The sequence below is a fragment of the Nipponia nippon genome, unplaced genomic scaffold, assembly GCF_047370975.1.
Source record: "Nipponia nippon isolate SJK-2023a ecotype South Korea unplaced genomic scaffold, ASM4737097v1 scaffold_9, whole genome shotgun sequence".
Classification (NCBI taxonomy): Eukaryota; Metazoa; Chordata; class Aves; order Pelecaniformes; family Threskiornithidae; genus Nipponia; species Nipponia nippon.
Genome location: NW_028262413.1, coordinates 2,357,027 through 2,379,482, shown reverse-complemented (window position 1 = coordinate 2,379,482; position 22,456 = coordinate 2,357,027). Strand labels below are relative to the sequence as shown.

At 53.3% G+C, this 22,456-nt stretch overlaps 1 protein-coding gene and 1 long non-coding RNA gene across 5 annotated transcripts; one reads left to right on the top strand and one right to left on the bottom strand.

Annotated features, from left to right (window-relative positions):
* Positions 1-805: 805 nt before the first annotated feature.
* RPN1 (ribophorin I) lies at positions 806-9,253 on the bottom strand. Of its 3 annotated transcripts, none has more exons than XM_087745521.1 (11): positions 8,962-9,253; positions 8,088-8,152; positions 6,256-6,562; positions 5,537-5,746; positions 4,366-4,558; positions 3,937-4,036; positions 3,529-3,667; positions 3,218-3,337; positions 2,487-2,732; positions 1,208-1,421; positions 806-1,093 (listed from the first exon to the last, which is right to left on the bottom strand). In XM_087745521.1, the coding sequence occupies exons 1-10, from the start codon at positions 9,184-9,186 to the stop codon at positions 1,239-1,241; spliced, it is 1,788 nt and encodes a 595-aa protein (XP_087601647.1). In that variant the 5' UTR covers positions 9,187-9,253; the 3' UTR covers positions 806-1,093; positions 1,208-1,238. The 3 variants fall into 3 exon arrangements, with proteins under 3 accessions (XP_087601647.1, XP_087601648.1, XP_087601646.1); XM_087745522.1 differs by having other exon boundaries at positions 806-943; XM_087745520.1 differs by having other exon boundaries at positions 806-1,421; positions 8,962-9,252.
* LOC148050054 (uncharacterized) lies at positions 9,156-22,126 on the top strand. 2 transcript variants are annotated; one of them, XR_015701724.1, is made up of 3 exons: positions 9,156-9,276; positions 14,810-17,092; positions 19,810-22,126. It is a non-coding gene; the product is annotated as an uncharacterized LOC148050054 (long non-coding RNA). The 2 variants fall into 2 exon arrangements; XR_015701725.1 differs by having other exon boundaries at positions 19,771-22,126.
* Positions 22,127-22,456: the final 330 nt, after the last annotated feature.

The following is a 22,456-nucleotide window of genomic DNA, read 5'->3' as shown; positions in this document are numbered from 1 at the left end:
CATAGGTGCATGCATATCCCTAGGGAAGAAGAGCTTGGCTTTCTCCCCTGCCTGGGTCAGGGCCCTGCGGGGTGGCAGAGCTCTGCTTTCAAGGCACACAGCTGAGGGGAGCAGGGAGCAGTCGGGGATGAACTCTGCTCCCCAGGGAACTGTGCTGCCTGGCTGTGGGCAGGACAGGACCCCTGTCCTGGTTTCGGCTGGGATAGAGTTAATTTTCTTCTTGGTAGCCGGTATGGGGCTGTGTTTTGGGTTTAGAATGAGAACAATGTCGATGATACACTGATGTTTTGGTTCTTGCTAAGTGGTGCTAAGTAGCGCTCACACTGGTCGAGGACTTTCCAGCTCCCCATGCTCTGCCGGGTGCACAAGGAGCTGGGAGGGGGCACAGCCAGGCCAGCTGGCCCAGACTGGCCCGGGGGCTATGCCATACCACACAACATCACGCTCAGTGGGGGGGAAGTTGGCCGGGGGAGGGGCAACGATCGCTGCTTGGGGACGTGCTGGGCATCGTCGGCGGGTGGTGAGCAATTGTACAGCGTATCGCTTGCTTTGTATTACTATTGTACTATTATTACTTGTTGTTATTATTATTGTTATTATTACTACTGTTCTATTTTTATTTTACTTTAGTTATTAAACTACTCTTATCTCAACCCACGAGTTTTCCCCTTTTGCCCTCCCAATTCCCTCCCCCATCCCACCAGCGGGGCAGTGAGCGAGCGGCTGCATGGGGCTTAGTTGCTGGCTGGGGTTAAACCACACCAACCCCCCAGCCCCTCTGCCTCCCCCCGCCCCTGGACAACACTTAAAGGCGAGGCAGTGGCGGTTTTATTTCAAAGTAGAACAAAGATGTCTTTTATTCTTTCTGGAGATGCGACATTCAGATTTGCCACGGGTGTGTCTGCTCAGACTGGCTGGCTGCGTGCGTTTAGTCCGGGCACATCTACACAGGGAAAACCGAAAGCGGGAGACTGTTTTATAACTGGCTGAGCCTCACCTCTGGTAAAGAAACCCTGTTACCCGGCCAAACAGCATGATGGCGTGGTCCCTTGCACAGCACGTGTTGCTGAGCAAACAGGCTCTATAGAAAAATCTAAAAACAAAATATACTTTCAGACATTTCACATCAACTTTTCCCCTAATTTTGCTGGGAAGGAGTTTTGGCTCAAAGTGTATCCGCTCCCAGGCTTTTCATCTCCCTTCATACCTCTCCCCTCCACCCGGTCGCTAAACCGGAGTTACAGTGCGTCGAGGATGTTGTCGATTTTGGTGACCAGGTCCTGGCGCTTGTTGGAATGCATCTTCTCATTCTCGATGTACGTGTCCTTCTTGAGCTTGCCAGCTACCAGCCGCTCAGCCTCGACCGAGGACTTCAGAACGAGCTCCTTGACTTGGCCATCGAGCTTCTGAATCTCGCTTACCTTATGGGAGTGAGAAATAAAGGGAATATTAGGAGACAAAAACCCATCCCTACAGTCAAGCTGGAATAGAAAAGATGGTAGAGCTGGAGCAAAAGGTGAAGTCAGTGCTAAGTGGAAGCATCTCCAGTCCCTGAATATTGCCTCCTGAGCCATCAGCTCTCTTTGGCATCACATGATGAGGAACATCTCACGAATGGATAATTAAGCAGTGCAGATGAAGGGGTTCCGAGGACCCAGGAGCCGCACCGGCAGGAGACAGGTGCAACGGCTGTTAAAAAGAGTGTTTAATGATAGATTTAAAAGGCTTCAAGCTAAATCACAACTAAGGCAGCTGGAAGCTGTGTCCCTACAGTTAATGGTGTGTGAGAAGCAGGTCTGTAATGACAGAGCAACTCTTTGAGTCAGTAACAGATTAAGCAAGGCGGCTGTTGGCTGAAGGGACCTTAGAGACTAAAGTGTCTCTCGCTTGGGTTAAGTGGCTGTTCCAGGTAAGTGCTGAAGTATAGCGGAGGGAGGAAAGGAGTGGGTGTGTGCTCACTGTGCCGTGGCTTTCAACATGGTACAGCAAAATACCCCCTGAGGAGCGTCACGTTACCAAAATTCTGTCAGCACCAAGTTCACATGTGCAAATAAATAAGAGATGAGGGAGAAGATTTCGGTTTGGCTGGTGTCAGTAGTAAAGTCAGAACTGATAACGTGTTGATAGTTTCCATTTTTGCCTCAGCATCACTGCGCTGAGCTCAATGAGAAGCATCAGGGTTGTGTTACAAAAGCATTAATCTGCACTCGTGCAGCTGGTTCAAGGGCTGTTTAAGAAACAGCACAAGCAGCTGTTTACCAGCAGCACTTACAGGGCTGCATAACCAAGATTGCTACAAAAAGAATAAACTGATCTTCACGCTCCCCTGGCAGGGATCAAGCCATCTTCGGGGGGGGGGGGGGGGGGAGGGGAAATATATATATATACAGGCTGCAGAAACTAAACCCCAAATTAAAACTCACCTAGAATACTCGAGAGCGCCAAGAATAAGGAGAGCTTAAAAAAAAACAGTTAGAATTTCTTACTTTATCACATAAGTCAGAGCCTTCTGTCTTCAGTTTAGACTGCAGAGAGGCTATTTCATTTGTCAGGGCCTTGTGCTCCGTCTCCAAAGCCTTTTTGCCGCTGTTCAGGGTGGAGATGTCCCGTGACTGCTTGTATTTATTCACTGCTTCATCAAAGTGACGGTACAGCCCGAGCCTCTTGTTCACCAGAGTAAGCACTTGCTCTGTGATGCAGGCAACCTTCATCCTTGCTTCAGCAGCTGGATCCTGCAAGAGGACAGAAGGGAAGATCAAAGCAGTCGTATCTCTGATCTGCATCAAGCCATGCTCGTGGTCTGCCACAGGACTGTTACAGAAACTGCCCCCTTTGCAATTAAGTCACCTGACAGTAATTAAGCGCACGGTACCAGTACTGACTAGGGCAAGCAACTTCCAGCACTCGGCCTAGCCCAGCAAATAGCTGAACAAAAAGTAAGTTAAAATATTGCAGAAAGAGAATTGCGGAAATCCCTGCTTCTCAGGGAGGGATTCCTTTTCATCCAGAAGGCAAACTCAAGTTAGCCTTAGCACACCAGTTCAACCCCTGCAGGAGTAACAACGCTCAGGCAGCATAAAAACAGGGCTCCATTTAAGCACCTAGTAAAATATCCAATCAGCAGGAATATTCAGCAAGAATTGCTGGTATGGGACATCTCCAACCATCAGCGGAGTAAGCCACTAATGCTCCCCCAGGGCTCTTCACCATACAGCACCTTAGTGATGGAGAAATCCAGCCTCACATAGACGATCACCGTGAAGAACAATATGTAAAAAGCTCCAACCACCAACAGAGGCTCCTGCAGCATCAAGATTTTGTTGAAGGTGTAATGAACCTAGAAGAGAAGTTCGAAACACTGAGGAGTGACCCATGTTACCATGGGAGAGAACTCCTCTCCTCAGGCGGCAGCAGAACTGGCCAGGCAGTCCAGCAAGTACGTATTTCTGGAACTCGATGCGGGTGTTTTGACTCTGCCGCTGAATACAGAGGCGGCGCAACTGCTCGGGCAAACCATGCCACACTCACCACGATGTCTTGGATGTGCTGCTCCACCAGGTTGCTCTTGTGTGCCACAATAACCGGACGTCCAAAAGTGTCCAGATAAGTGTAGTGAAGCTCGTCTGAAGCACGATTGATTTCATAGGGGCTGTCCACATGGATGTTCCTGTGAATAAAGCCAGACAGACCCATAGGACTCTGCAGGGTTTGAGATGATGTAACCTAGGACTTGGCTGGCCAACCGTGGCCTCTAGCACAAGGCCAATTACGCCGTTTAAACAACACTCTAAAAGGAAGTAAAGCTGTGTTCCAAGGTCTCCTCCACATGCACAGTCATGGTTTTGTTTCACTGTCCTCAGGCCATTAGAGCAGGCTGGAGAATTGCCACCAAAGCAGCATCGTCTGCAGTAATGAGCCCAGAACAATGACACTTACTTGGCACCCTCTGGCAGGACGATCTTGACAGTCAGCGAGTCCGTAACTTGCTCATCAAACACGTGGTCAACAAACCTCATTTTCAAGGCGTACTGATCACCTAACAGAGTGCAGACCAGAGGGTGGTTACAACTCCTCAGAGAACAAGGGGCAACCTTGAAGCCCAGCTCCTAACAGAAGCAAGAGCAGAATTCAGATGGAAGCATTGTGCAGCAGGGGGCACTAGCTCACTCAAGTATATTTTAACCAGATGTCTGCAAAAACCTGAAGGAAGCACAGAAAAGAAGGTGGATTTGCATATTCTAGAAATAATAGCTAGCAACTGTTGTTGCTAAGGTGCAGCATACCGCAGCTTTGAATTCTTTACTGTACAGCAGCCACCTTTAAACACAGAGAAGATTTCCTATTCCCTTCCCCTGTGCCACCCACCGAGATTGTAGAGGTATTCGTAGCTTGGCAGGTTATAGCCGATGATGTAATGGGTTTTCCATCCCCCAAAAAGCGGGAAGCGGGGACGGATCTCCATCTCCACGGAGTCATCCAGGACAAGGAGGTGGCTGGTGGAGATGTTCCCGATTTCATCTCGGTAATAGACGTCCTGAGCAGCAGCTGGGAGAATGGTCTGCACAGAGAGAAGCAACAGTCAGCGCATCAGCTAGGAGTTATTTCCAGTGAAACTGGCAAAACCAATAATGGCTGTTAAGCATCGAGAAACTGCGCTCCCACGTGAGAGATGACAAAATGGCCATTCAGTTGCACTGAGTGGTAAAATTGTGCTAGTATAAGCAATCAGCCACAGAAGTGGCTGCCAGCACTAAAATCACTTGGCCTCTAAATGAAACGTGCTTTCTCCAGCCCAGTTTCAAATATCCCAGGCAGCGAGGGATCTCATCATGCTCACCAGGACACCAGCTCCCTTTTCACTCCAGCCTGCTGCCCTAGCTCACTGAGCTTGCTGGCTTTATGCTCAGCAAAATGAGATTTCTCTTTGGCTGCACCACCTTAGAGAGTTACAACAATCACTCCTGGAGGCTTCAAGCAGCAAAAAAGGTTTTGGCTCAGATGAAAACACATAATACTTTTCACATCTGGCTAGCAGAGCCACAGCTTTTACTCTTGTTGAGTGCTTTGTGAGCAAGGAACGAATGGGTGAGTTTCCAGTTAATACTGTTCAACATGATGAGGAAATGACAGAGAAGGCAACTCTGAAAATAAGAGGGTGGGGACAGAATGAATGGCCTTTGCAGAGTGGAAAACGGAAAGCAGAGCTGTCAGCACAGGGATTAAGGGTTTTAGAGGGTCCCTGACATTGGAGGGGTGGGAGTGTGGAGAAACACTACATGCCCTGGTATATGCTGTTTGTTTGGCCAAACAGATGCAAGAAAGCGTATAACCTCCTAATTCTACCTCCAAAAGCTATTCCTATCTAGCACGAGCCTTCTCTGAAAACAGATCAGAGCTTTAGTATTCCCTCATTACTTGGGTATGGTTACCAAAGAAAAAGCAAAGGACAAGGACAACTGTATTTTTTTTTCTCCCTCTGGGGATGTAAGAAAGGGGCAAGCCACAGTAAAAAAAAAATAATACACAAAATGTCAACCTTAAAAGACTTGACAGAAGAGATCCCACTGTCTGGCTGTCTCTGGTAGTCGTATCTGGAGAAAGGCCCTTTCAGCACTGCTCCTGTGTGCTTCAAATCAACCGTCTCTTCAACCGCAATGTTCCCCCAGTGAGACACCTCAATGACTCGGGTCATACTGGTGATGGTCAGGAATGGACTGTTATTTTCATAGTGCACCTTCAGAGTGTCCTAACAAGGAAAAAAGACAAACTATTAGACCTGAAGTAAGGAGCAACCTCCCCTCACAATCATCTGTCTCCATGTCCCACAGGGAAACCTCCTTGACAGAGAGGCGAAGCTGACTGCACGGGAAGGTTTGAGCCACCCCGGCCCAGTTCACACAGGGCACTGGGTACCTGGGGCGCACTCACGGGTCACATCCCGCACATCTGGCTGAGTTACAATGCTGAGGGGGCTAAAGATGCAATCTTCCCCATTGCGAACACACCCCTGCCAGAACCATGCACAAACTGGCTCCATCTGCTCTGTGGACACCAAGCAGCAGTCAGAAACCACATCTGTAGTAGGAGCACCTTGCTGGAGCACGTGTTGCTGGCCTGCACGCAGGCTCACTCAGGCTTGACCTGCAATTTCTTACACGAAAGCCTCTGCTTCCCACTCTCCAGCCTCTGAGACGCAGGTGCCATGTTTGCAAGATGCTCTCTGCAGAGCTACAACCTCTTTGCACAGACATTTACCTGGCTGTATGGAGGAATGTCCTTGAAGGGGCCATATTCAATCACGTCTTCAGTGCGGGAAGGGTTGCCCAGCTTGGTGTAACTCTCCACGTTCCTAGAGGCCAGTTTGACCCGGGTCGTTTGGGTCTTGGTGAAGTACGGTGAGTAGAAATAGTGATTTCCTTCAAAGACCACAAACTGCTTCTCGCTTTGGGTGATGTGGGTGGGGTAGGGCTGCAGGACATGCGTGAAAACCATTTCAACAGATACACGGACCTTGGCTCCTGGTGCCAAAGGAGATGGCAGCTTCACAGAGAAGAATTTTCCACTGGAAGGGAGAACAGATAAGTCATGTGAGGTCTTCCCTGAGAGAGCAACCAGATCCAACCCCTGCAACATCCCCCGGCGATGGGAGCCCATATATCACATATATCATGTGTGATTGGGGCCAGTATTTTATCTGCTCCTCCAAGGCGTACAGATGTCTTGTCCCAGAGGGTGCACTTACTCTGGACTCGGGAAGCAGGACAGGAGGCAGCACAGGGGGGACTGTGTCCAGGCACAATTACAGTCTTTGCTTCACAAAAACACCTGGCTCCTATTTTGGAAGGGGAATGGAGACACTCTCCTCCCTAGTTCTGCATTTATACAACATGCTTCAGCAGGGTTTTTTTCCATTCTTCTCCAGATGACAAGAATGATCTGAATCAGAGGAAGCATGTGCAAATGTCCAGAAGACAAATCACAAACATCTTAAGCACCTGTTCCCACAAAGTCTGTTCATTCTCAGCTTTTTGCCCACAGGATCTGAAACTAAGGAACGGCCAGAAAATGAGTATGGTTTTTAACTGAGGTTCTACAGAAAGGATCGAGATTTCACCAAAGCTGTAAGGATGCACCAGATGGACCGAGGTGACGACGGAAGTGAAGGGACTTCAAGTCATGCCTGGTGGCCCAAGAGCAGGATCACATGAGGCCTCCAGATATGTCAGAAACCACAGTCTACGTTGGCAACTTAACTCCACAGCTCTCTTCTTGAAACCCAGCAGCACCATGCTTCTGACCCGCTTTGCAAACACCCTTTATTTCTCAGCTCTCATGGCTCAGAAATCACCCGCCTGCCCGTCCTGCAGCACAATATCCCAAGCTTGGCAGTGCAGAGCCTTGGACAAAAACCAGCATCCTCTCTCCCTGCAGCAGGCAACAGCCCATGCCAGGCCACAGCATCCAGCACACTGTGGTACTCCCGGCATCACAGACTACGAGCAACGCTCTGGGGACACAGTCAAAGAGCACTTACAATCTCTTTGTAATCACCACTGCCAATCATTTCAGGCCTCAAAAGGGAGCAATGGGTAAGAGCATGGCCATAGCTATAATGCTTCTCTTACCTGATGTCCCTTAATAAAGGAGCAGGGCATTACTTAAGGCCCCCCTGAGGGCAGCTGAGTCGCATTTCAGAGAGAAACTGTCTCCCTTATAGGGCTCTCCCCTCACTAGCAGCCATGGGTGGCTGCGAGAAGCAGGTATGTGCTGTTTGTGCTGGGCTGAGTGCAGAGATCTACAACCACACGTGCCATCTCCCAAGGAAAGAGCATCTGAGGGAGGAGAATGACTTCTATCGGGGCCTCTTGGGCTGCAGGAATTGGGTTTGGCTGCTTGTGTCAACTGTACTCCCTGGCTCTGTAGCACCCCAGGATGCGGTCCGAGTACAGAGTGGATCTTTGCAGGAACAACAGACTCTAAGATCTCTAGCTATGTGGGACTGGGGTGCTATTTCTGCTCTACCGTAAGGATGATGGTGGAACCCCCATGCACAACTCTAGGTACTGACCTTAGAGGGTGGCACTCACCTTTTGCCCTTAACTTTAGTCTCTCTCACTTCCAAGGTGTTCTCCTCCTCTTCCTCACCCTTCACCTGTTCCGAAACAACAGACTGATCAGCGTGCTGCTGTTTAAAAGACTTAACGTGTCCAGGGCAAACTCCATACACTCCCTATCCCCTTTTTAGGGGATGCCTCCCAGAAAGTACAAGCTGATAGATAACTACTTTATTTAAAAAAAAAAAAAAAAAAAAGCCCTTTTAGAATGTTTTTTCATTAATACAAACTGCAGTGTGGTCAGTATGCAAGAACAGATACCGGAGATGTCTGATAAACCTCTCAAGCTCCCCTCAGCCTGGTTCCCAAAGCCAGCACAGTCACGGTAACTTGTGCAAATGAGAATTTCGGCCAATTGCTTCTGTGATTTCTCCTGTGTGTTTTCTACAGCGGCCGGGGAGCGAGCGGGCCACGGGAATCTGACTTGGCCAGCAAGCAAAGAGGAGATCGGTGCCAAGCTCCCGGGATCAGAAGGGCCCCCCTGCAGGTAGGTCCCGCGGGTGAGGCCGGACCCCCGGCCGGCACGACCTGCGGCTGCTCTCCTTACAGCAGTAACGACGTTAATTAACCTCCCTCCGCTCCCTCACCGCTTCCCAGGCCTGACCACCTCAGCCTTTGTTCTCTCTAACGACAGAAACCCTCAGCTTCGTCACCTCCGGGGCGGCGGGAGCCTCTCCCCGCCGGCTGCGGCGGAGGCCGTGGGGCGGGTAACGGGAGGCGGGAGCGCCGCGCCGTGCCGACGTGTCCCTGCGGGGCCGGGACGGGCAGCGCCCCAGGCCGCGCCGCGGCCCCCCCCCCGCCCCGGAGCGGGGCGCCGTCCCCGCCGCCCGCCGCGGCCCGCGCTCACCTGCACGCCCAGGTAGGCCAGGCGGGGCTCCAGGCCGGGCTCCAGCGCCAGCAGGAAGGCGGAGGCGGCCGTGCCGCCCGCCGCGTTGGCCAGGCTGAGCTCGGCCGAGACCTTGGCCAGGTGGGTGCTGAGGTCCACGGAGCGCCGCGCCTCCTCCAGCAGCAGGTCGGCGGCGGCCCCGGCGGCCGCCAGGCAGAGGAGCAGGCGGCACAGCAGCCCCGCCATGACCGACACAGCGCACGGGGAGGGCACAAGATGGCGGCGCCCAGCGGGGGAGGAGGCTCGCGATGGCGGCGCCCAGCGGCGCTGGAGTAGGTAGGGCGGCCGGGCTGGAGGCGGGGCTGCGGCGGGGCGGGCTCCTCCAGAGCGTCGGGCAGGCTCCGGCTCCCCCGGTGCTCCCACCTTCCCTTCCCCGGCGCTTTCGGGAGCCCAGGGCCGAGGCTTCCCGCGGTGCCCCCGCTGAGCTCGCAGGCCTGGCCAGGCCTCGGGGCCGGCCGGGCGGTCGCCACTCGCTCGGCCCTGCTGTGGAAACCCACTGCGGGGCCTGAAAAGGCGCAAAAAGCGATTATAACAAATAATCTGGGACACTCAGGGCATCCGTATGCTTTTAAGCCTCCCCTCCAGCCGCCACACAAAGCAGCTCTGTGTTCTCCTCCTGTTCAGCTGAAGCAGGCCCTCGCCAGGGCTCTGACAGCGGTGGCTTCCAGTGGCCACAAGCGTAGAGCCCGGTGGCAGTGCCCGGCGTGGGACGGCAGCGGAGAAGGGCAGCCAGCACGGCCGGCGCTGGGGTTTAGCGCCAGAGATGGGACTTACGGTGCTTTTGATTGCCCTGCTGAATAAATGAGCCGCAAATGGGGACAGTTTGTCTCGCTGGCGCGCGGGCTGCTGTCGCTCTGTAAGGCAAAGGTTTTACACAAGGAGATTTTTAGCTTAATCCAAACCTTCTGCTAAAACCCCCTGGTAACTGACAGCTAAGTGATGCCAGAGTAGGAGTGCTGCAGGCAGCCGAGGCATGGTAATAACTGGCCTTGAACCAACTTGGGCAAAAAGAGCTGGAGAAAGGAAAATGTTAGTGGTTTAACACAGGGCTGGGGAAGAGGTGATCGGCACTTTATTCCCAAACATCGAAAGCAGATAAAAGCGAGGAACGGATGTCGTCTGCCGTGATTGCCGGAGCAGGGCTTTCGCCTGTGAGCCCTGTGGGACAACAGGCTTTTCATGTTTGCATAATGTGATCCAGGACTCAACCTTCCTTTAAGATCTTAATATGAGTCACGGAGATAATTCTTTGAATTGGCCTGAGATTGCCAAGTATCGGAAGGGGATTTCCTCAGTGTTGTGGGTTTGGATCTGGAGTCAAATAGCCCCTTGGCAAAGCCTAAATGAAATGGTGTGTCTCCTGGTGTGCTGTGTTCAAAACAGCATCGCCTCTTAATTGGCCTTCCCTTTCTTCCCTCGATGCCCCCCTCCAATTCCTACCATGGAAATTTTCTTGGCAAATGACTTCCATTTCCCTTTCATTTATTTAGGCACCAGACCTGTGAATTTGGTGGCTGGCCCTGCTAGCGTATCCTAGCACAAGCGGATAGTTTTGTCACCGTGTTTTTGGTGACAGCGGGGCTGTCTCCCAGCAGCGCAGCAGGAGATGGTCGCAGGATGGGTGTTCAGCTCCTCAGCCTCGTGCTTCCAGCTGGGGAAACGTTCCAGGTCCTTCTGCTCTCCAGGAAAAGCATGTTTATCTTGGCCCTCTTCTCCAAAGAGCCAGGCTTTGGGGCCCCGGAACTGGGTAGGCAGGTTCAGGGAGAAATAACCTCGAAACATGAAGGGCTGAGCGAAACAGCCGGCTCTAATTTAAGGCTGGCCAGCAGTGCTGTGTCTGGGGACTCCCTCCGGTTGTCCGGGTTGGTTTTGCTGTGGAAAGTTCCTCTGCTAGGAGCGGCTGTCACTGTCCTTCCTTCAACCCTAGCCTCCGTGGCACAGGGAATAAATGAATTCCAGGCTGCGTCTTTAATAACACGTGCAGCTCCGGCCTTTATTTCCCCTCTCTCCCTCAGGGCAACTTCTTCTGGCAAAGGGAGAGAAAGAAATAAATGCACATTCCACTTGTGTCTGGAGATAACTGGGCTTCGTCGTTACGTCCCAGGCCAAAGGTTGCTCTCTGATGGGTTCAGCCCAGAGCCTGGATCTGAGCTTGCTGGCAAATGCAAAAGTTTCAACATCTGACCCATCCCAGACCCCGACAAGCTCTGAATCAGGCTGTTATATGCTAACCCTGTGTTCAGATCCATTTCTAATTGCGATAATTGAGTCATGCCCAGCCTGTGCAGCGTCTGTTCCCAGACTTCAGCCCTACCACGTAGGCTAAATTTATCTTTGGGTTGAAAAGCTGCTGCCTTTAGGCTTGCTTCAGGGATGAGTTTGTCTCTGCAGACCCCCTCGCACTGCTGCCCTGCATGTTGTGTAGACCTTTAAGCTTGCACCGAGCGGTGCCAGGCTGGTGTTCCTTCGTGCACGGGTTCAGTGAGCGGCTGGCAGCGGGCCCCTGGCTGGGTGCGCTGGTTGTGGTGGCGGGGATAGCTCACGGATAGCTCGCAGGCCACGTTCGAGCAGGGAGGGGCTGCTTTTGCAGGCGAGGAGCGCTGCGAGGGCCAGTGCCAAGCGGCGGCAAGAGCCAGGAGTCCAGAGCCGCTTATTTTTCTCTCTTTATGTGTTGGGTTTTTTTTTTTAATTCTCCCATGGCGAGGAATGTTCCCCTCCAGCAGTAATGCCACAGAAAGCTGCGGTGTGGGAAGCAGCATGAGAGAGGTTACCAGACCCCGCTGCCATCCAGGCACTGGCATAACGCTCCTGGTAACGTGCTGTGGAGAGAGCATGTCACCCTCGGGGACACCGAGAAGTGGAACAGGAACAGCCGCGACAGAGCCGGTGCCAGCCCGGCTGTCTGCCAGGGCTGGGGGAAGAGAGCGGTCTAATGGATGCCTCTGGCAGGATAAGCCATGGACAGAACTGCACCCCAGGAAAAACCCTACGCTCTTCTGTTTTTACAGGGCTGATGCCAAAGTCAGAGCTGTGTCATCTGTCAGAGCAATTCGTTCGCTAGAAAGAAAGGAGAAGTTGTTGTTTTCCTGAAGGAGCGGGTTGGCTGTGACCACAGGAGCACACTAAAGCCTGTGGCAGCAGGGAACAGGATTTATCCTGGTGTGATCCTCACACCAGCAGGGAGCTTGCACCAGGGATATGCAGGGAGCATGGTATAATGTGTTGCTCTCTGAGGAGCCCAGGTCAGGAGATATCAAACAGGGCTGTGCATGGGTAGCAGAAGTCATCCTGGCACCACCTTAGCTTGGAAATTTTAATACAGATCTAACAGCGATCCTGGAAAAAACACAGGGACGTGGCTGTCGTGATGACCGAGAAAAACCTCCGTGCTTCGGATTTTATTGGTGTTTAACTGTTTCATCCTGTGCGTGTAAAATCAAGGCAGCCTTCTGGCTGCCAGCGGGAGGCAGAGGGCACTTCTCTCTCTCTATTCAATCCCGAGCGAGGTTTTGCAGTTACCAGCCACGAGAGCGCAGGTACGACCTGGCTGAGTGATGGCAGTTTACTTACCCTTGCTAAGGCCCTCGAAAAGCAGCTGGGGGAAAAAAAAAAAAGTCGTCTTCCAGTTTCATTATTTTTACAACCTCATTTTTCAGCTAGTCAGCACAACTCACGCTGCGCCTCTGCCAAGCACAACACACCGTGCTTCTTGCTTGGGGCTCGCTGGTGATTTCCATGGGAGCGGTGCGGGGCTGGTGGGGGCTCAGCTCCTGCGCTTTCTTCGGCTGCGCTGGAAATGGGTCCTGCCTTCGCACAGAGGCAGTGCTGATGGGGCACCGCCTGCTCGGGGGCTGCTCTTCTCCTGTGGGCTTTCTGCAAGTTACTTCAGGAATCTGCAGTACCCCCCCCCCGGCAATGTTCACCTTTCTTTAAAATAATTTCTTCCTGGGTTTAAAAGAAATCTGTTTTCCTTCCCATGTTAAACCATGAGACTCAGAAAAACTAATGGAGAAAACTGTCTGTGCACAGAAAGTGGAAAAACCAATTATACGAAGCACCGGGAAGCACACAGGAAAACCTGCCGGAGGAAAATGGGAGAGCATCTGCGAGTCTTGTCAGGGGGCGAGACCAGTACGTTACTGGTATTGTTGCAGTAGCGAGGAACGCATTGCAGCGAGGATGATGGTTTATCAGCATAAAAAGTACTTTAAACTCGGGTTTTAAAGCTTACTAGAAATGTAAGGGAAATAGCCATAGAAGGCACTGGTGAGCTAGTAACAGAAGAAATCTGCTACATGTGTGTGGTTAAAATGCAGAGCCTGAGCAAGGAACGGGTGCGTTGCCCACGCGAGGAGACCTGCTTCGGCTTGGGTGGGCCCGGATTTTGTTACAGGATCAGAGCACGTTTTGGATAGAGGGAAGAGCGCTGGTTTAACGGTATCAGAAAATTAGGGTGTGATCAAGTGCTTCCCAGTGCAGACAGGACCTGGGTACAACACCCGCTTCGAACCGACCCTAAAGTGGCCTGGCCACATTGCGCCGCAGCTTGAAAATGCCTTTGGCAGACTGGCGTCTGCAAAGCCAGAGGAGGCGTAAGGAGGACGGGGTGCAACTCTTGGTTTGAAAAGATGAGTGCTGCCTTGTACAGAGAACCAGGAGGCCAGGGCAGCTGCTGTCCTTCCACGCTCCAGAGGAGGAGGCTGGGGATCCTAGCCACGGGCAGAGAGGGGCAATGCTGGCTCCCGGGGCAGCGGCTGAATCGCACCCTTGTGCTGCAGATGGGCTATGCTCAGTTCCTGCTGCCAGGGCCTGGCACACCTCTGCCTGCTGCTCATTTGCCCCAGGGCTGCAACCTCCCAGGGCAGGCGGTGGAGGCAACAGTGCCCATGTTTGGCAGAAAAACACGGCGACAAATGCCGCGAAAGAGCATCCAGTGGAAACCCAGTAGGAGCATCCATTTGGCTGGCACCGAGCTCCCTGACGCGGGCAAGGTGCGCTGGGGTTCTGGCTGGTATCTGCAGGCAGCGGTGCCGGAACAGAGGGGCCCTGCAGCTGCGCTGTCCCGCCTGGGCTGGGAGATGGAGCTGGTTCCTAGCCCTGCGGGGTGGCAAAAAGCCCGGCCTAGCCCCCCTCTGCCGTGTCCCCCCCGCTCGCCATGTCCCCGCCTGCCCGCAGGCCGCCGCCAGGGGGCGCCCAAGCGCCCCGCAGCCGGGGAGCGCCGAGGGGGCGGTGCCGGTGCCGGCGCGGTAGCGTAGCGCCGCCCCTTGGCGAATAGCGTGCGGTACGCGAGTGGCGCAGCGGCCGGTCGGGGGCCGTGGGGGAAAGCCCTGCCCGGGGGCGGCCGGGCCGCCGCCGCCTCCTCCCGCCCCGCTCGGGGCAGCTCTCACATCAACCGTAGCGGTTAATGAAAGGGAGGGCCCAGTTCCCTTCCCGCAGGCTCCTGCCAGGACCCCCACCCCCGCGATGAGGTTGCGTCCCCTGGCTGCTTGTGATGGGCAAAAGTCACCCCAGTCTGGGGGGGGTAAGGGAGCCCCTCACGGGGATCCGCGGCAGGGCTCGGCAGGCTTCACTGCCTCATCCCGGTGTCATCGCCGTCCTGACGGTCTGCCAGGCTCCGGGGTGTTCGGTGCCATCTCCCGGGGCCGCTGCAGGAGGTGGCGTTGGTCCCGGGGCGAAGGACGGGGAGAGCTGGCACGCGTCTCCCCGGGGCGAGAGGGGCTGTGCGGTAACCGCGTGGGACCGCGGCGTGATTTAGTGCCCAGTCTCATTCACATAAGTGGTAATGCATTTTTCCTTCCGACCCTTTAAGGTCCTGCAGATGCGGCGCCAGGACCCACCTCAGAACAGCACAGTCCCAGGGCCACCACCCTGTCCTCGGCGTCAGCAAAGCCCAGCGGGGAATCGTCCCCGGCCGCTCTCGGTACAATAACTGAGTGTCCATCTTTGCGTGGCATCCTTCGCATGCATCTTCTTTCTCAGCTCGGTTTTGGAAAGGAAACTGCTTGCTGGTGTATTTACCTTGGAAGCCCGTTGTTCACGTAGAGTTTAAACCTGGATTTTAAAGCCTCAGTTTTGCAGGATCTGCCACAGACAGTGGGAAGTTGAGGATCCCGCTAACAGCAGCAAGAGGGGATCATTTGCAGATTGGCAGCTCTTGCTGTGCCTTCTGCTTCCTCCAGGAGCCTCGTGTTTGCGCTGGGCTTGCTGTGAGATAATGCAGATTTCTCACCAGGTTACTAAATTTTGGAATCCGCGGGCGGGGTCTTCCCTGGATGGTGCTCTGCAAAGAACCAGCTGGGATTTAAGTTTCTCCGGCAAAGGCAGCCCCTGTGCCCCCGCCAGGCTCAGTCAAAACCTCTGACCCAAGCCTGGCTGTTCATGGACCTCGGGCGTGCATGTACGCGGCGGTCCGCAGCGGCCCCTTCCCCGGAGACGATCCCGTCCTGCCCTGCCAGATGGCCGGTGGTGATTCCTTCCCACCGCAGGCTGTTTGATGTGTGACCCAAAAAGAGGGAGCGTTAACCCTCTGTGAACAGCATCGGTCTGCAGCAGTGAAAGCAATCGCTCTTTCCTGATAAGGAAAACACTGATGATCAAGGAAAAAAAGAAACTCGAGGATAAAAAAAATCATTCTTTCTTATTCATTTCTTTACTGGCAGGTCTCAGGCTCCTCACACACAGCTCTCCCACCTGCCTGCCAAGAAATGCCTGATAAGGTGTTTGCATTGTTTTCCGCCAAGTCGCGGGTATTGCTCAGCAAACTGACCCACTCCGACAGAAAGGGTGGCAGGCAGCGGAGCACGTAGCCCCGCACCCATCACCCAGAGAGCAGGCCAAAAGGCAGCCTAAGCCTCTGCCCTGTGCTCTGATGTTGGGGTGGCCCCGGGGCCTGAAGCCATTTGGCAGAGGGCAGGAGTGCAGACTGGGCAGAGCAGATGTTCCCCAGGCTGGCGTCGTGCTGGTGCAGATGGGATAACGCATCTTTTGTAGCCTGATTGCTCTCAGGTTGGCTGAGGACTTCACTGAAGGAGGCAAACCCAGAGAGATCCTGTTCATCTAAACAAAGTAAGAGGTGCTGTTTTCTGTTTGTCAGAAATTCAGGCAGGGATATGGAGCCAGCCCTGAGCGCTAGAACAGAGTAACTGAAGCTTTAACACCCACCTATAACCATTTCAATTTTAGGCAATTATGCTTTGCAGGGCATACCTTCAATTTGGTGGCTCGGGGATTTGCAAGCAGTGAGTCATAACTCCCTGGGGTCAAAAATGCAGCTGCTGAGGCACGAGGCATTGAAAAGTGTTGTCCAAGATACAAGCAAAGCAAACCTCACTGCCCACACACCCTTATCCTTCAAGGCTGAGTATCTTTGTCACCCTCTTTGAAAACACACGCTCAAAATTATACAGGCTTCTCGTGGTTGCCATTGATACGGAATTTACTTCTCCTTTTAGAGCAGACAAGAGGGGACTGTGAAAATCTGTGACTTGAAAGCGTTGAGGCAGGTAGATCTGAAGCCGATGTGCAGCACCCTGTGCTTGCAGAGAGGTGGCTGGCATTTGAGGAGGGAACTGTGCTGTGGGATGTGTCCGTGTCCTTCCCAGGGAGGGTCCAGAAGAGCTCCCTGGGCCTCCGCAGACCTCCAGGACGGACCTGCAGACCCTGGCGAGCACGCATGCAGCCGGTTTGTTTCCTACCCATGGAGCGCTGCCTTGGGGACACCTCTTGGCACTGACTCACAGTTAAGGAAGAAGCAACGTGCGAGTCACCTGTCCCATAAAGTGTCCCGCTCACAGCGCTTACGTGGCACCGAGCTCCTGTCCCGTGACACGTTCTGGGTACAACAACACCATGACACGGCCACCTTTGCCACAAAGCCGCCTGGTTGCAGAGCGCACGTGGCTGGTCCACCCCATCGCACGACGCCCCGTGCAGGGAGGAGCGGTGGCACGCAACCTGTGGGTCCTGCAGAGCCTTCCAGGCGCTGCCAGCCGTCGGCCTGTCCTGCCTGACCCCGTGGCTTCAAACCCACCGGTGTCATGAGCTGGGAGGTCTCAGGGACACCAGACCTTCACTGTGAAGGCTTCAGAGCTTGGTAAGTAACAGCTTGCAGAACCTGCTGCTTTTGTAACACGCTGCTCTAACAAAAACCTCAATTCTTGAAGAAAGGCCAGTTCTGCAAAGGCCGGTACAGTTCTGTGCTGGCTGTGTGCATCTGTCTCTAGCTATTTTTATACCATTCCTACGGTTTAAAAAACCTTTCAGAAATGTCCGTGTTTAGAGGGACCCAGGTCTGACAAAGTAACTGACTCACTCTGGCCTCAGGGAAGTTACTTCACAACCTGGATCATCTTCGCTACTTGAGTAGAGAACAATCATATGAAATTACCCGGCATACCTCCAACGCAGCTGTAAAAAATTAATTAGCTGGTACTTAGCACCAGCTGTAAAAGTGGGAAGGTGTTGGTGGTGTTGGAGAACCTCTGTAGCTGGGGTGGCCAGCTAGGAGTCCTGCCGGGGACTCGGGTGATGGTCACTATTTGTGTGACGGCCTCTTGGGATTATGGTCATAAATAGGATGGTGGCTGCCTCTCTGCCCCCGAGCCCAAAGTCTGGACCATTAGAACACCCCTTTGCCACTTGAACTTTCCATGGGCTTTGGCTTCCACCAGTCCAGGATCCCGGTAACTTCGGTGGTGCCAAATGGCGGTGCAAAGCTGTGTGGTGCCCATCTGGCACCGTGGCCCAGCAGCACGTGGTTGTTTCTCCCTGCCTGTCTTGCCAGGGCCAGTGGAGGCACTTGTCCAAGGGGATGTCCCTGTGCGCAGCATGTTGTCCGTAGCCTCTGCAGGAGGCTGACTCGGAGGCAGAGCCAGGGAGAGACTGGGACCTTCACATACCAGGGGGTGCACTGGCATCTAAGGGAAGGTGCCAGCATTGCCGCCTCCCAGTATCAAAGGGATCACAACCCTGCAGTGGTTTTGTGGCTCTTGCTGCTGAGCGGGGGGAAGCTGTCAGACAAGTCCAAAGCCATTTCTTCTATGTGCTCATGTCTCCGACGTCTGGTGTGAAGGGACGTGGCAGAATCAGGCTTCGCAGCCCTGCAGGTCGGCCCCCACCCACTGCGTGGGGCTCAGGCCTCAATGGCTGCATTTAGACCCTTTAGAACCTTTATCAGGTTTTTTTAAGATGTTCAACCTCCAGCAGTTGCATTTTATCAGTGCGTACAGATGCTGGTAATCCCTTGCGCTGTATGCAATGTCCTCTGCACCTCAGCAGAAGCTCGGATTGGAGATCTGCCATGAGATAACGTGCTTGCAGTTGCTTCCTATGGTTGGTATCTGGTGACGTGTCTTGTCCACAGCTGGCTTTTTGCTTTCATGTGCTGCTGCTGTATGACTTAGAAATCAGCTGAGGACTGCAAAGGTGAGAGCATTAGTAGATTACTGAAGTGGTATTTGTACTGCAGGCAGGGATTAGAGGGCAGGCAAAAGCCTATAGCTGTACTCTTGCCAGTGGAAATACATGCGTGGTCATGCAATAGCAGAACATTTCTAATGACCAAAATGCCAGCAGAAGCAGGGTGAATCTGCTTTAGACAAGATAAATCAAAGGGTGACAAAGCTTGGAGTATAAAAGCAAGATATTGTGTGTTTACTGCATTTTAGTTCCCCTTTTTTATTTTAGTTAGCTCATTATAATGATAATTTGAGGAAGCTGGGATGGAAAGCCACAGGCGACAAGAGGAAAACATTGCGTAGCTAGTTGAGAGAGGACATAGGGATCTCCAGACAGTCCGTTTTCACTGAGCAGTACAGCCGCTGTGGGCTGGTGCTACATCTTTCTGGGCACAGAGGCAAAGACGGGTCCCAAGGCTGTGCCCAGCGATGTGGAGGAGGGACTGCAGGACTCCGAAGAGCTGAGATATGCTGGGTAAGTACCAGAGGAATGAGCAGGCTCTCCCCAAGCTTTTAATATCACAGATGGAGAGAGGCAGAGTAGCTGTGCGTCCATGGGCAGAGGGTGAATGCATCAGGCACTGTGGGGAACGTCGGACATTCACAGCTGATGTCGAGGATTGTAGGTACTACAGCTAAGCCAACGTGCTCCCTGGACCTCTCTGCAGGCCCTTCCGAAATCAGCAACCAGCAGGTGGTTCGTATCCCTGCTGTTTCTGCTCACTGTGCCATTTTATGGACTAAGGAGAGAAAGGGAGGGTCCCTTTTGGTCCAAGGACAAAAGCAAAGAGATGGTGTAAGACATATCATGTTTTATTGTCTCTAATTGGATCAGGAAGATTAGTAAATGGAGATTAGATGTCACAAAGGGAAGAAAATCAAAGCTGGAGGCATTCTTACTTCCTGGTTTAGAGGGATGAGTGCACGAAATAGGTTGAGGTTTCTGCACTGGCAAATGTCTTAAGACCTGTCACTATAACCTTAGGGATCTGCTCACCTGTCTGGAGGTCCCTCGAGGGCTGAGAATGGATTTCTTCAGAGCAATGTTAGGGATTGGGAACGATTGGCACTGGGTTTCAAATTGATCCATTTTTATGGGTTTTCATTGGGGTTTGAGATTATCAAATAAGTGGTCAGATGAGGAATACAGCTTTCTTCACAGGCTACTGAAACGAAGCGTGCTGAGCTGCTCCCTGCACCACGCTCTGGTTTCTCCACGTGTTTATTCTGGTGGGGAGGTGTGCGTGCGTGTGTCTGTATGGCCACGCAAAACGCAAGAGCCGCCGCTCAACACTTTAATTTGCCACTTTCTTAGCACTGTCTTCCTACTTTCATTCTGCCACTGCGAACGTAGCTCTCATCGGTGCCAAAAGACGGGCGTCCAGCCTGGAGAGCAAGGGCCTCTCTGCTGACACTGGTCCTCCCGAGTGCCAGGATTCGTATGTTCCTCAAGGCAGGCAGGATCTTGCCTCGTCACTCTGCGAAAATGCTGCCTTCCCACAGAGGATCAGAAGCTCATCACAAACAACTATGGCGTGACACGGCCACGGGTCACGCCAAGAAAGCTCGCAAGCGACACGGGAACTTGGTGCGAGGTTATCCTCTGCGTGACAAAGATATGTGATAGATGGTGCCAGCATCGCTCTGCGGTAGAGGAGGAAGGAGGAAATTTCACCCACGGGTTTTGATTGCTTTTTGTATTGTGTAAAACAATAGGAAAAAAAGGAAACTTTTAGGAAAAGAGAGCTGAGGAACACTGTCTGCTCATAACAGCCTAGCACATGGGTCTCCTGTTAAAGGAAACGGGGCAAGATGTGCCCAGGGCCCGCAGTCCTGGGGCTGACCTGAGAGGAAACTTTCCTCCCCATCCAAAGAAACCACGTGTGTTTGGGAGGGGTTTCTCCGTCATTTCACTAATCAAAGCTTTTCCTCTCTTGTCCAGCCGGGGTTTTAACCGGTACCAGGTTCTTCTGCAGCTCTTTGCATCTAATGGGGCGCCTTAAAAGTGCTAATAAACTAGATGTTACAGGCTCCCCTCTCTTGTGAGATGGATTGGTAACAGCGATACAGTCCTGCAGATAGAGAAATGAAGATAGAAATCTGGTAATGAACTTTCCGGCACCACACGAGGAGAGCCCAGCAGCCCTGGCTCCCGTTCACCTTCCCTCAGACTGCATTTCCACAGCTTAAACCAGCCCGAGGACCGGCGGCCGCGTCCTGCCTCCCATGAGGCGCACTCTGCACGAAGCCAGTTCAGGGCGCTAAGCTGGCAGAAAATTTATCCATGCTGCTTTTGTTGTTGGTTATCAGCAGATTGAGCGCTGAGGTGACTCAGGGCAGGGTCAGTCGAGAGCTGGCACTGGCGTACAGCAGGAGGAGCATGTCGGTGAGCGCCTGAAGCTGGCGTCGGCTGGGCTGCCCTTTGGTTCCCGCTGCAGGCAGCACACGGGCTCCTCCGGGCAACAGAGACGCTGAATTGGGCTCGGGCCCCTACGCCCCCGTTGTCTGACTTTCCGAAAGCAGGACACCCTGCGTGCTCTGCGATCGGTGCTCCTCTGAAGGGATTCAGGCCGGGCCCAACAGGTGACGAGGGCTTTAACAGCACCCTCGCCACGCTGCGCTACCACCACTCTATCGACCTCAAACTGCTCTGCAAGCATTAACGAATCCAACCTTGCAGCATCTTTCCGAGGCGAGCGTCCTCGTTTCCAGGTGACGCACAGGGAAACCCCGTTACCCTACAGAGGAGGCAAGCGATTTGCCTCACGATATGTGGCAGATTTGTCTCGGGACAGAAGGAAGAGCAAAGGTCTTCCGACTGCCAGGTCTGCGCTCTCTCTGCAAATCAGTCCCTGTCGCTTAAAGCTGGAAGCAGTCTGCTGTATACTGCTCAAAGCGATTTTCTTTTTAATATAGCTATAAGTAGCTTCGTTCCTTTTATCTAATTAGCTCTAAAAATACTTTTTTCCCTTGGTTGCTTCAGTTTTTGCTTTCCCGAGTTCACAGTTGAGTGAAACACCCAGCAGTCACGTGACTTGGCTGAACAGAACAGAATATTCAAGTCATTGCTGAATAAGAAAACGAGCTCACTGCCAGCATGCAGAGTAGAAAATATGGATTTCTCTTGCACCACCAGGACGGTTATTCTCCCATGGATTATGGTGCTGGGGAGTTTACATAGCCATAGAATCATGGAATCGTTTAGGTTGGAAAAGACCTTTAAGATCATCGAGTCCAACCGCTAACCCAGCACTGCCAAGCCCACCACTAAACCATGTCCCTAAGCACCACATCTCCCCATCTCTTAAATCCCCCCAGGGATGGGGACTCAGCCCCTGCCCTGGGCAGCCTGTGCCAGGGCCTGACAGCCCTTTCGGGGAAGAAGTTCTTCCCAATATCCAACCTAAACCTGCCCTGGCGCAGCTTGAGGCCGTTCCCTCTCATCCCATCGCTTGTTCCTGGGGAGAAGAGACCGACCCCCCCGGCTCCAGCCTCCTTTCAGGCAGTCGTATTTCACTTGCCTGCATTATTGATTTGTAACAGGTTACTGGATAGTTAATCAACCTGAATGCACCTCAAATCGTCATATTTTACTCTTTTTCCTGACAAATGCTGTTGCTGCTACCTCACTCCAGGTCACAGCTGCAAATAAAAACATCCCAAAGAACAGATTTGTGCCCTTGTGTCCCCATCCTTTATTTCTGAAAGCGTGAAGCGGGAAAATTCCTCCAGCCGTCTCCTTCTCCCGGGACCTCTGAGGAAGGCTCCGGTGCCCCGGGAGGCCGCAGGGGAGCCAGGCCCCTTCCCACCCACTCCCTCTCTGCCCTCACGGCCGCAGCGGCTTGCGCGGCACCACAAGCACCACCCGGCCTCCCGATGGGCGTGCTCGGGCGGGCCCTTCTTCCCACGCAAACCCCCGGTTGGCGGCGGAGGCCGCCGGGCCCCACAGCCGGTGCGGGGCGCGGCCCCGCCGCGGCCTCGGCAGCCCAAGATGGCGGCGG